The 14,145-nt window shown below is 38.2% G+C and overlaps 1 protein-coding gene across 8 annotated transcripts in view; it reads right to left on the bottom strand.

Moving 5' to 3' along the window:
* Nucleotides 1-14,145, bottom strand: part of diaph2 (diaphanous-related formin 2) — a 352,014-nt gene that overhangs the window by 131,867 nt on the left and 206,002 nt on the right. For all 8 annotated transcript variants that reach the window (XM_067517868.1, XM_067517862.1, XM_067517865.1 and 5 more), the window contains 2 exons: nucleotides 7,899-8,000; nucleotides 4,439-4,678 (listed from right to left, as the gene is read on the bottom strand). In XM_067517868.1, the coding sequence (XP_067373969.1) occupies nucleotides 4,439-4,678; nucleotides 7,899-8,000 (342 nt within the window). The remainder of the gene's footprint in view (nucleotides 1-4,438; nucleotides 4,679-7,898; nucleotides 8,001-14,145) is intronic.

The following is a 14,145-nucleotide window of genomic DNA, read 5'->3' on the forward strand; positions in this document are numbered from 1 at the left end:
CTGTTTAAAGAAAGTACTTAAAGTGTGGTACAGAGGTAAAATACAGACAATGTATTGTCCATTAATGAATTGATTACTGATGAAAAATTGGGTAATTGCTTAGAGTGGCATATTCAATCTGAACTAGTGTCTATGTATGGGAAGTGAATGGGCACACTGTAGGGTTTTATTGAGTGCCGTTCAGAAACTGTGTTCAGGTAATAGGACAGTCATTAAAATTATCTGATGAAACTGGAAGCATATTAGCAATGTAAGGTGAATATCATTGACATAATAAGGCTGGACCAAGATCAAAGGCCATGCGGATTCACAAGGTCAAAAGCAGACAATTTAAACTGCTTCACCCAAACCAGTGTGTAATTTCTACTCTATGCTTAGTGCTTATCAGTTTGCAATTTAAAGATACTCGGACTTAGTTTGTTCCTTTTTTTTAATATATATATATATATATATATATATATATATAAAAGGACTAATTGAGCTCTAAACATTGTACATGCAGCACAATATCTGCGTCGTCTATTTCACACTTTTAATATTTAGTATTACTGAAAGCATTTTCTATGTTCATAGCAGGGAAACCTAGGGCACAGTAAACTGCAGTGAGGAGTCATGATACAGAAAACCGCACTATTGTAAAAGTTTTAATCTACTACTGAAGATGTCATGACAAAAGACAAATGTATAAAGTCTCATAATGTCATGTTATTTGACACATTTAATAAAAGTTTAGTGTTTATTCACATGCTTGATACTTAAGCAGTTAGCTAGCATAATTCACACGGGGACTAGTGTACATGGCCGTAGCACATTTCCTGTATTCTTAAAGCGGAAATTAAAGGAGCGGTTCTTGGTAGTTGTAACACATTCTGCTTAGTCTGTGTGAAGGAAGAGAATTCCTACTTCAAGCCCAAGGTGCTGATGTTATTTTCACACTATTTTACATCAGGAATTTGAGCCAATGCAGGTATCGTGAGAACTGAAACAGAATCTGTGAGGTAACTGTGCAGAGGGCTGACTTATGTCAAAGTCCAGGACCTATTTTATCCTAGTCCATCCCTTGTCTGACCATCCCAAACTTTGTGCTGAATGCTAAACTTGAAAAGGGTTTACTGTCAGAGCTCCCAAGCTTTGAGGAGGAGCATTTCCCCCTGAAAAACTTAGGTTACTTTAAGTTTAACATCTAATATTATACTTGGAGTTATAAAATGCATTTATATAGCTTTTTTACATGAACTGCTCATAGTCTCATCCCATTATGTATTAATAGGGTAACTGGATAGAGTATGCATAAAGCCAGTCCTTCAAACAAATCTATTCATTTGAAGTAAATGGAAAAACAATACTTCATTACTGTGTTATTGAAAGCGAATCCTAAACAGTGATATCATTCAATCTTTCATAAAATAAAGTGCCTGGAGGCTGTATTATTTAAATCCCTTGCTAGTCAGTACAATACATTCCAATAGACCAAACGTTTAGAGCAGCAAGGTATATTATATGCCAAAAAGCCTGTACTTACATTTCTGTGGAAAAAATAAATAAATAATGCAATAATTAACCAATAAGTGGCAATGGGAATACAGAACGGAAGGACTGCTGGCCACTGAATGCTCAATTTAACTTCTGCAGACAGAGATGCAGCACAGGGCAAATACATTGCATGTATGCACATATAATTACCTATTATACTGCGTAAGCAGAAAAAAAAACATGTAGTCTATAAATATAAAAGCACACAAGGCTGTTACTGTGAGAGAGAGTTGTGTGAATATGAAAAAAAGAAATTGTAGCACTAATTTCAGCTGTGCAAACTTGTATTTTTTTAACGCAGGGCACAGTGTCAGATGATACACTGTTACTGTGTTAAAGGCCTAACGGTTTGTTTTGTTCAACTTAAAACAAACTGAAATCATTTCCATGTGGTCATTAATTATTAAGCAGAGGTTGTGAAAGTGTTTTTCTAGCGTTATGACAGGGATATGGAGAGAAATAATGATTCTTTGTTCTGACTCATACAGCAGATGGTTTTATCCATTTACCCAATATATTTCATTATGGAAATAGTCAGCAGTAGCTAACATGTAATTTGCTTCCATCTTATTCATACTAAACTACTGGGACACAAAATCCACATGTTACTGCTCTCTTTGTAAAGCTGGAGTGGAGCTTCAGCTTCCTGAATATATTTGACCAGGCCGGCTCCCAGAAGATCTGTGTCCTTGCCACGACAAAGGGCTTAAGCGGAGGGCTGAGAGTTGAAGGCGAAGGTGGGTCCAGTTGTGCCATTCTCCTCACTGCACATTCCCATCATCACCCTCCTCCTCCCTGGCCATTAGGTACCTTAGACCTGCCACCCAGGGGGCCATTTACTTGATTGACTAAAGTGAGAAAGCACGCTTTTTCTTGTCCATCAATAATGGCCCAATCAGCCCCCTGAGGTGTTACCAGGCTCTGACACTCCACACTGATTCAGTCACTTTGCAGGAAAAACAAAGGTACACTGGATTCACCATACTAAAACCCTTCTCACAGACAGAACGTGATGGACTGTCGGCTTTAAAAACACATGTAAGACAATAGAAGTTTAAAAAAATAAAACAGCAGATGTTGGCATTCACACTTAAGTCAGATCCGTGCTCGCTGTAGAAGGCGTCGTAAAGCCCCATTAACGCCGCAGTCACTGTACGTCATTATAGCCAATGCAAGGCCCCCTTGCTGGCCTGGGGCATAATGGTTGAGGTAGCGTTATTGTTGCTGCTGAGGGAGGCCCACCACTTCCTTTTCTTCCTCCCTCCAACGTGCACCAGTTATACAATAACTAGCGTGTCTAAAGATCCAAACAGCACATGTTTTGACATTTACTGTGAAGGCTTTACAAATAACAAAAATAACTGCTCAGCTGCTCTTCACTTGACCACAGCACCCACTACAGTGCCAGAGAGCAACAAGGCAAATGGGAGCGGGGCTTACCCGAGTGCGAGACACTGACTGTTGCGGATGACCTGTGACCACTCGCAGGGAAGCGGTTGTGCAGTTCTCTGCAGGAAGCGTGTTTAGGCCCTGAGGTCTCCCATACACAAAAATCTAATTGTAAATTTCACATGACCTGGCTGTTTCATTTGATATTGGTATTAAGGGTAGTTTTGTTGTTTGTTCTCTCCTCAATAGTGTTAGCAGAGAATGAAGATACTGCCACACACAAAAGGTTTCATAAATTCATACAGAGGCTGCCTACAAGATTTTGAAACTCATTTTAGTTGTTTATCCCCAGAGTTTGATGGGCAACCACAGGCCGCGCTGGGAGGGGGCTGCCCCAGCTTCAGCACCCCCACGAGTTCTCCAAACACACTGTAGGCCGCCCAATAAATATTATCTTCAGTTTTATCATCTATTAGAAAAGACACGGAATATTATTCCCTGTGCTACAAAGCACCGTGGTGTCAAGCAGCTTTGAAGGGACAAAGCCACAGTATAAAGTAGATGTTAATCTTTTCCTAGAGCTTTACCATGTAAGAATATGCCGTTGAAGAAAGTCAGGCATTTACTGTAGGTCACATATTCCCAAAAAATTACAGAAACTGTTAATATACTGAAGCCCCAGATATTTAGGCGCTGACAATAATTTATCTAATTGTTTGAGGATATGCATATAATAATGCAGAATATTATTATCACTATACCTCACCTTCAATACCGAGAGAATGCAGAGCTCATTTCTGGCTTAAGAAGTGTAGTTTAGTATTTACACAAAAGCTACTGCTAGATGTCTGAGTTGGAATTAAAAAAAAATTCACACTTACAAATGTATAAACATGATTTATATACAAATTAGTAATAACTTTAAAAGCAAGAGCTATCTACACATAGAAGCACCTTGCCACCTAAAAGTACCATTTTAGAATCCAAGCTTTATACTCAAAACACTTTGCCTACAGTTGGTTTGACAGTCTCTTCTCATGCCTCAGCTTAAGAAAACTCCCTTTCAGAACACAGAGCTAAAAAAAAAACAAAAAAAACAAAAAAAACTTGTCTTGTAGCTGAACAGGTCTGCTTCAAGGGCTCTGTTGTGCTTAGTATGTTTACATGGCTGCCAGTCTTCTCTTTCACACCTTTGCATGCTGTGATTTTACCTGGCAGTGGACATGGATGCTGCCTTTGCTGGCTCAGGTTCTCTGCCTTATAATCTTTGTTATGTGTTTTATTGAAGAAATGTTATTTAATTGATTAATTAGATCTTAGATTAGATGCTGTGTATATATGAAAGCAATGTGTTTGCACCAGCATTTTGAAAAGCACACTGTAGTCATATTTTAGATGTCTTCAAACAAAATGTAACCAGCGCTTTCATAGTCTTTTTGTAATAATGTCAGTTCATATTTCAAACATTTTCACCATGTGCTTTCCATCTGTGTTGTGTGCCATCACAGTGTGTTACCTTGCACAGGAAGCTGATGTTGAAACCAAACGTCTGGGCATTCCTTGAGCCAGCATTCATGTAATTGCCAATGAGCAACACCATCTCCAGGAGTCTGCTGAAGCCTTCACTCTTCTTCACCTCCTCGCAAGCAAATGTCACATTCATGATGTCTGGTCGTATGTTATTCACCTGCTCCTCAAAGGTAAGCTTGAACATAATGCCACTGAGACGTGGTCGTAGGAGCTTCACTGAGCTCATCTGACAAAAAAAAAAAAAGTATTTATTTAACAAGGTCTCACCCAATGTACAGTTCAAGTGTACATGCCATCATTGGTATGATACACCCTAAAAACGTATGCAATAAAGCTACAGTATAGAGTACAGTGGAGTGGAGCATACAAAATGGTAGCAGTGAAGAGCAGAGCAGTGAAAGGAAAAGGCTGTGCAGAGCAGAGTGGATTAATTTCCTATCCTATGCTTGCACAGGTAGAAAACACTTTTCGCCACATGAACTGCGGACAATGTCTAGAGAATCCTTTCCAGATACTGTCCACACATGGTGCATAGACAGGTTTGTTCACATAATGTACAGTAGGTTAGAATAACAGGCATACTACATCAATCCATGTTCCTCTTTTCTCTAATTAAAATGTGCTATTAAACAGAGTGGCTTCTGTTTCAGTGTTTATTCTAATAAAAACACAGCACAATTCAGCTCCGATTGGGTTCGGCCACCAAACCCTTGGGCTTAGGTTGGGTTCAGAAAGAAAAATGCAGCCCAATATATGCTCTAATGAGACACTGCATAAATCAGTGTTTTGTTTAAAACACATTGTGTCAGCAAAAAAATAAATAAATAAAAGAAGCCGCACTAGTTTGCTAATCATCGACACGCCCATCCTCTTCCTTTAACCTCACATGGGCCCGTTTGGACATTATCCAGAGTTTGTATTAGAGGGTTCACAGGATAAAGTCTAGGTAATGTCCAGGCCATATACACATTAGCATTTTTAAATGCACCTCTAGGTTGCAATGCATGTGTCAAAGTGGCTTAGGCTGCACTTCGTTCAGCCAAATGGAAAGAGGCCCGTGTGTGTCTTGCAAAAATAACTTGTGTAAACAAAATTAATCTGCATATAGGCAAATGCAACCATGGTGATACCTCACAATCTCCGTGATACCTGAGACCAGGATGAAGGTCCACGCAAAAACGTTCCATAATGTGATGTAGGCAAATAAAGACGAGAAAAAAGCATATGAAGCCACCTTGTCATCGCAGTCATGTTGAATCTCCAATGTATTCACTGCTGATAGTTTTAATGAACTTAAAATCAAAAACCTTCTTTAACAAATGGGATTAACTGGTTTTGTGCTTGCCTTCTAACTTAAATCGATATGCATTACATAATTTTAATAGCCCAAATCAATACTGCGGGCTTGACGAGGAATCATTAATGCCTGAAACAAAAATAGGGAAATAAGGAAAATGGGGGGAAAAAAGACATCTGCAATGAAAATGGGAGGGAATAAAACCAAATACAGTAGGCTTTTGGCTGTAAGACGTGTGGCAAAGCAGCAACAACAGACAAATTCTACAGATTGCTGCATAATCCAGTGCTTAAAGGCAACCTTCAGTTCCAGCCCATAATGTTTCATTACTGCTCAAATGCATTCATGTGTTTGGGCAAGTTGTATGTCAAATAACACCCACACCCCCAACACCAGCGCTTCCTCCCACCTTAATTATTTACACACAGAATGGGGAGACACACACACACTCCTCCCCTTTTCCTCACATGAATTGATTTGTATACAATAAGTAGAAATCACAATATAAGTGAGGGTGCTGGAGATAGTTGTGGCAGAGAAAAGCTTGTACATGACTTATTTCCCAGGGGAACAAAATACTTTCACACCGAGGAGCTACTTCATTCGGGGGGAGGTATATAATCACAACACTGGCGAGATCATGAGGAAAACTGACACCCAATGCTTCATTAGATCTCCGGAAAAAAAAAAAAAAAAAAAAAGCCTTCCAACGAGTACAGAAAATAACTAGGGCGATGAAGCACATCTGCGACCCCTGGGTCTAATTGAACATTTCTTTTGTAAATCTGTGTAACATACAACTATGATCTTGCTGTTCTGTAAAGTTAAGTTCAAAGATAAAACTACCAATTCACTTGGTAAATGGATGGCAAGAGAAGTTAATTAAAAAGTAATTACAGCTGTAACTAAGTGGAAAGGTCAGAAAAGCTTGATGGTGTACTTGCCGTCTTCTACAAGTGATTTAAGGTACAGCAGTTCAAACCTGCTCTTATCCTCAGTATTGGGCACAATCAAAGTAAGAACACAGGCTACTGGAGCAGGTAGTGGGTGAGGTCACTAGTGTACAGACACCTCCAAATGGAGTTCGGCCAAACAGAATTGTGTTTTTGTCTTATGAACAGCTTTGGTACTCAATAAAACTCCTCTAGCTTTCTTAGTTTGATCGCTTTGAGGAACCATAAATGACACAAACCATGGGCATTTGATAGCTTGTGCTTCCTCTATAGGAAATCATTCCCTGGCCTCCACCTGTAGGATGTAACATAGCCATGCAGTGATGTGACATATACGAACAACCTAGTGTTTATCTCATCAATTACAGCTGTTCATGCTACAGTAATCATTAAACATTTCTCTGATAACTAGGAAACTACGTAATTGAAAGACTGAAAATCAAGATTAATTTCTAAAGGTTATACTCAAAATTTACAAGCTATTACCCACAATATTATATTTCATACCACTTGCAAGAGACAGAACTTTGGTCATTCGTTGTAAATCAATAAGAGGATTTGGTACATCGCCATGCTAGTTGACTACAACTGCACACCTTTCAAAGAACTTTATTACAGATAGTTTTCATAGCCTTAGGGTATGATTTTATCATGAGACAACATTGACAGTTCATGTCAAAATTTGGCATTCACCGAGTTGCAGATGTTGAATCCTAATGAAAAATGATTGAACTTTTTATTTTTTTTTCTGGAGTCTAAAAATTTTTTTTTTTCCTTCAAATCATGGCCTCTGCCATTTGGAAGCGAGGATTTGTTTTTAAATTAAATAAATACATTTTATTAATTACCATTGCTCCAACTTGGAGATGCATCACTATAAATTATACATTTTAATTTCCTGGACCCAGTTAAACCATTGTTCAAAACCCAGCAGACACCCCTGTCCACCCACTCTAAACAAACAATTGTGTCTGAAACAATGGTGGAGGAAAACTGAGCAAAGTGTGAAAGTCCAGCAAGCATGTCTGAGTCTGTGCAAGATATACAGGGACAAACAAAGTGAGTAATGAAGAAAGAATGGAATTTCTCAACTGTGCATGCTTGCAATTGTTTAATTGTAGAAGGCTGAGAGTATGATTGTGCATACTGTGTGTTCTCTTGCGGCAATGCAATAGCAACCAGGAAATTATACTCACCACAATGCCAAACTGCTCAGACTCCACTAGCTCTTCATATTCACCCTTTAGTTCCGCTAACGCACTCAGCTCTTTCTGCTCTGGCAGATTCTTTATCAGGTTCTACAAATGGGAGAGCACACACAAACACAGACACACACAGAACTACAGTTAATGCAAATCTCTTTTCTGTCCACGTCAGGAAAAAAAAAAAAAAAAAATCATCTCACAGACAGGGAATATTACACAGCAGGAGTCCATACATGCTAAGAGTGAAGTTGCTGAATGAATTCCTCTTCAATTTACGTGGTTAGCTAACAGCACAAAAAAACTAAAAATAAAAAAGAAACAGTCTATTCATATCGACAGTGCGAGTGATGAAGTAGTACATGAACTTGTGCCCTTGGATGCACATTTGTAAAGCCAAAGAAAAACAAGTATTCACATGCAAGGCTTGCTGTACATTTGTAAAGTAATACACAGAGAAAAGTTCCTCTGGGTTCTAACAAAAGCAAAGATTTTCCATTCCATATATTTGTCTGTGTTACATCCGATTTTAGAAAAAAACATAAGCGGTTTGCAGATGGTGTGGTATGAGAGTGAGTAGATAAGCTCATATAATGACTGCCACTCGTGGCTCTTTACTGTGACAGTAGCAGCCCTAACCCAATTACCAAACATGCGAGGGACCTTCAGATGTCCAATTTTCTACAACATAATCCACAACGGCTTGCAGTTGTCTTAAAAATACAGGTAATGAGTCGGTCGTTAATTTGCTACTTTCCTGTTAATAGTTCCTTGTAGGAGAAGGCAGAAAAGATGATGCGGTTAGTTGTGAGGTTGAAGATTAAGGTGGAGATGAGGATGATAATGGGAGGGGCTGTGTTTTCTGTAAATGTTAATTGTTTGTGTGAAGGTCAGTCAAGTTAATAAAATTGACCGCACCAACTTTTCCTCACTTTTACTCAGAGGAGAAGATGTGCCCTATTTCAGGTCTTCACAAAGCTTCCTTCCTCATTAGGTCCTCAAATGTATTCAGCAGGAGCAGACTGGTGCAGGGTCACGTGGCCAGATGGGAACCCAGACAGGGAAAACAGAGAGCAGACATTGCTGCTGGGCCACGAGCCTAACTGACCACTCTATAGACCTCAGCAGTCATTGGGCACCATGGTCAGAGTCAACTGCTCACTAATGATGACATCTCTGTCCTTCCCTCAGGGAATTCAGCAATATAAAAAGTGAGCCAAAATGCAGCCCTGGCGTTCCTGTTTGGGAGGGAACCATTATATCAAATGCTGCTTGCTTTTGCTGAAGCCTCAATTAGGAGCTGCAACAAGCAATGGTGCCATGATAATGAAGGATTCTTATCTTATCAGCAGAAGCATAAATGACTGGAGATGATATAAAATAGCAGTTTTGTAACTGGAAATGTAACGATCACATTGCAACAAAATTATCACTGGACACGTGTTTCCTTTGTGCAATCGATACATTGTATACAGAACACAAATAAGATGTTGTTAATTAGTCATTTAAGAGTAAAAAAAAAAAAAAAAAGGTGGCTTCTACAAGAAGTGCCAAAGCAAAAATAGACTTATAATTCTCTAGTTTTTATTATTTTTAATCAGAAACACAGATTTTATTGGATTTGTATTTACCAGACCTAATAAGCTCTAATGCAAGTACGCTTTAACGTGTGAGTTTTAACTGAATACCGGCCCCTTTATATATGAGAATCAATCCTAGCTGGACCATATGATCTGGAAACTGATAAGAAACAGTGTATACAGTGTGTATACAACTGTGCTCTTAAACTAAGAGACATTAGCAGTTAGATTCTGCTTGTAAATGTATCATGGATGAGAATAAAATGCAAATCAATTATCCTTTGCAATAGTTACTAATAATACTGTTTCAAATCTGGTTATTTTAGGCTATTATTCATTGCATCCCATCCCCATATGAAATATTAGGGGTGTCATTTCAATCATACATAGTGCTGCTCAAGCTAAGCAGTCTGATTTGGAATAGCAAGAGGAAAAGGTGTCCTTGGCAGCGTCTTTATTGGTGAATGTACTTAAGCCCATTTTTGTAACTGAATGTTCCCTTCTTCAGTGAAGCTGTCTTTTAAAGCTTCAGTAACCTAGGTATGCAGAACTCCATGGTCACACACAACCAACAAACACAAAGGGAACTAAAAGCTTCTGTCAGTTTGCCATTCCTAAAACGGACCCCTTTGAAATTGCATAAGTATTAGATTCAATGAATGATATAAAATTATTCTATAAGATTCCAAAAGATACAACTGAAACACACAGGAAGAAGACAAGATAATAGGAAAATAAAATCCACCTTGTGCTTGTCATTTAATTTGTCTGTCATCTTGTTAATTATCAGAAACCCCACAGAGCACAATTGACATAAAAGGCAGCGCCATATGTGTGGCAATGTGGGAGACTGGGTGATGATGCTGGGCCAGACTGCACCACAGGCCACCAGACACACACAGCAGTCTAGGAGAGATTGCTGAAAGTATGCTTACAACACTACACATTCATTTACCACCATGGGCAAAGACGAAGGCGCTAAATATCAGCACATGTACCGAGACACAACAATCCCCTAACACAACATCAAACACTGACACCATAATTTAGTTGTCATGGTTAAAACCTTACAAATCCTGCTTAGTATCTCTTTGTCAAGAAAAGGAAAGCAGTTTCTACACTGAATGTGTGAAAATATGTAAAATACATGTTTAATGCAAATGTAAAATTATGGGAATAGTTTGATTTAAAAAATATGTTTATTACATTACCAACACATTGTGACTGCATGATTTCTATCAAAATCCAGGTTGAACTGTGCAACTATACTGTTTAGGCTACAAGAAATAATTTTCAGTATTGTGTTTCTTTCAATAGGCTTTTCAAGGTTGGAGTACTTTAGTTGTCCCAGCTCTGAAACAACAGCTAAAGCCCTCATTGTTAGATCTATTATTCCTTTGCTGTCTCATAGCTTTTGACAGTTTCAGTAGTGTATATTCTTCTGTATATTGTTTATCTAGTGTCAAAAAAAATCACTGGCTTTTGCAATTCCTAGATGTTATTCTAAATTGTTTTAACAATCAATCAAACATGTGCTCAGTGTGACAAATCAGAATCGATCAATATTCAAGGAGAGTGGTAGTCTAAGCACACATCCACTAGCACAATTTATTCCCATCAGTGTAAAAACATGTCAATACACAATTCAAAGAACACCAACAGGATACTAAATTGTATTTTGGTTGTTATCCTGCTCTGAAAAAGATTAGGATATCACTGCACAAAATACCATGTTTATTATAGATTTACTATCAGCAGGTCAACTCAAGGACTTAGAGATCCTCATAACACTGTTACTAGTGTTTTGGTGAAATAACAAAATCAATTTGAAATAATTGAAGTTAAACACTACATCTACTCAGAATCTGACAAGTCTGTATTTGAGGAATGGAAGTAGTTGCAAGGGTAAAGGAGAGTGTAAAAGTAATGAGATACAGGTTACGGTTCACTAAACATTTGTAGAGGATGACAGTATCTGTAGGGCTTCCACCACCATACTTTGATCTCTGCTGCTGTCAACCAGCTTCCAGTGAATCGAGTTCGCACAGTTCTCACAGCATCTGCAAACCCATGCCAAGTTAATACAGTTTAAAGCTGGTGGTGTTAGGAAGTAAGCGCAACCATATTGTTTACAATGCTGCATGATGGTAAAAACAGCAGTTGCTGATGACACTGTAGTCAATGATGGTATGCAGTGTTCTACATATGGAAGCAAGCATATACTCTGTATAAGCATATGCAATAAATGTATGTGCAAGTCTCTATCTCTCCTTATCTTCACCATTTCTCTATTCACTAATGTAAACGATAAAGAAGAACAATGAACCTTAGTAAATAGTCTAAGAAAGGTTAATCAATAAACCTTTTCTCAGAGCTGTAACATGTTCAATTAACTGGGTATAATACAAACTATCAGCCAATGTCTAAAGGATGATCTGCATTAACTGTGGTCTTCTATGTGAGGCCTATGGGAGGTCTACTTCAAAAACAAAAGACAAGCCATGTTTGCCATGTGCTTGACAGATGTGATTTTCTCCTTTTAATTGATTATCTCAGAAATTTTGGGAGACATAGAATCTTCTGCCCATGCTTTGTGATGAAGAGCAATGCAGAATTGCCATCTCCCTGCCGTGACACCTCAGCAGGCTCCCCACCTGGCTCATGGCAAAGCTGTGAAGACTTCAGTTTGAATCAATAACAAAATAATAGACAGCGGAGAGGGGTTCTCAGCATTCAACAAGGCTTACTTCCCCAAACCAGCCCTTGATGATTTCAAAAAAGACATTATGCACAATTTCAAAAGATTTCAATTTTTAAAACTACACTTAAGAGTCAGAAGAGAAAAAAAATACATTTGCACTACTTACTTGCAATTCTTGGGTGGGTGTAGAAAGAGTCTCTCAAAACAAAGGTTACTACCACAAAACTGGTTACTGAATATGTGAAACGAAGGCTATGAAGTTATGTTTTTGTGTACACGAATGAGGACAGCTTAGAGATAGAGCTCAGCAAAAGAGTGCCGTGCCTTCCAAATGTACTATTTTCAGTTTCATAATTGCACAACATAAAAAAAAAAACTATTCACATGTAAAGCCTTAACAATTACTCCTTTAACGTAATAAACCACCCATTAATATGCGTAGGTTGACATTTTAAACAATGAAGCCCAACATTAAAGGAGTAACCTAAGAAAAAAAAGAGAACAAAACAACAAATGGCAACTCCTCTCTCAAAGGTAAATATGTTGAACAATGAACATCAGTCATACAGGCTGTCGTAGTCTTAAAGCATCTACACCCTGCAAAACCACACAAACACCTCAAATCTCACTATGAGCAAAACTACAGTGACAGACTGACAGGCAACAAACTGAGTGTGACAGATTCTCAAATCGCATTAAACTAAATGAAAAATGCAGCTTGAGAGAAAGACACAAACATGGTGAGAGAGGAAAAAGGCTGAGGGAGAGATAGAGAGAGGGATTAATTCGAGTGTTAGGCCTAGAAAACCTGACAGACTTAGTGTGACATTAAATTTGTCTTTTAGAAGGGAATACGGAGAGTATTTTTAAATATGCACACCTGAACCAGGGTTATTGTCTATAATAAAAGAAAAACTCACATGAAAACTATTGGCTTTTAAAGCTTCATAAATCAAAGTAAATTATTTACCAAAGCAATATGAGAAACTATACAAACACATAACTGTAATTATCTCTCTGTGTATTGTTCCATTTAGGATTGTGGGGTGTCTCAAAATGCTGTACCGTAGCAATTACAACAGCCTTAACAATATAGTATTCATAATCTATACTCTGACCTTGTCAAATAAAGTGACATCAAGATGTCAGGAAGAAAACAGGGCAGCTGTGTGTGGAACTATTTCTAAGTAATGGTGAAACAGTTATGCTGCGTGAATAGTCAGTCTGTCTTTTAAAAATCATCATTGAAGAGTAAACATGTTGTCGATGGTAAAAGATCCACAAAAAAACAACAAGGAAAATGTCAAGTCTTCAGCAGCAGCAAAGCCTAAGACACTGAAAAGACCAGAGATTGGATGACCACTCATCAATCTGTTTACTGAGACTGGTGTTTCATGTTTCATGTCATGTGACACGCAAGCCTTTAAGAAAAATGTAATGCCACACTTTATCTGAAATTCAAAACTCTGGAGGCAGTGCACATCAATTGATTGTGGTGAAAATGCAACTGAAAGAGCAACTGAGACTGTCCGCCTGTTAACATTTTTAGTCAAATGGTAAATGGTCTGCACTTATATAGCCCTATTCTACCTCACTGGTACCCGAAGCACTTTACAGTGCTTCTCATCTACTCATTCACACTGACATTCATGCACATACTTACACACCAATAGGGGAATTGCTATGCAGCTGGCGTGAGCAACTAAGTTGGGCTTCAATATCTTGCTCATTGATACTTTGTTGTAACAGGAGGGGCTGGGAATCGAACCCCAGGATTGGCGGATAACTGAGCAAAATGAATCAATTATTGAATCACTATCTTGCATTTTACAGTTTTTGTCATTATTGCAGGAAGTCAGAGTGCTTAAAATCCAATGACCAAAAGTCAAAATAAAATCTGAAATAAAACAAATAAAAACTAAACTAAAACTAATGAAAACACTGCTGAAACAGAAAATTT

The sequence above is a fragment of the Channa argus genome, chromosome 10, assembly GCF_033026475.1.
Source record: "Channa argus isolate prfri chromosome 10, Channa argus male v1.0, whole genome shotgun sequence".
Lineage (NCBI taxonomy): Eukaryota > Metazoa > Chordata > Actinopteri > Anabantiformes > Channidae > Channa > Channa argus.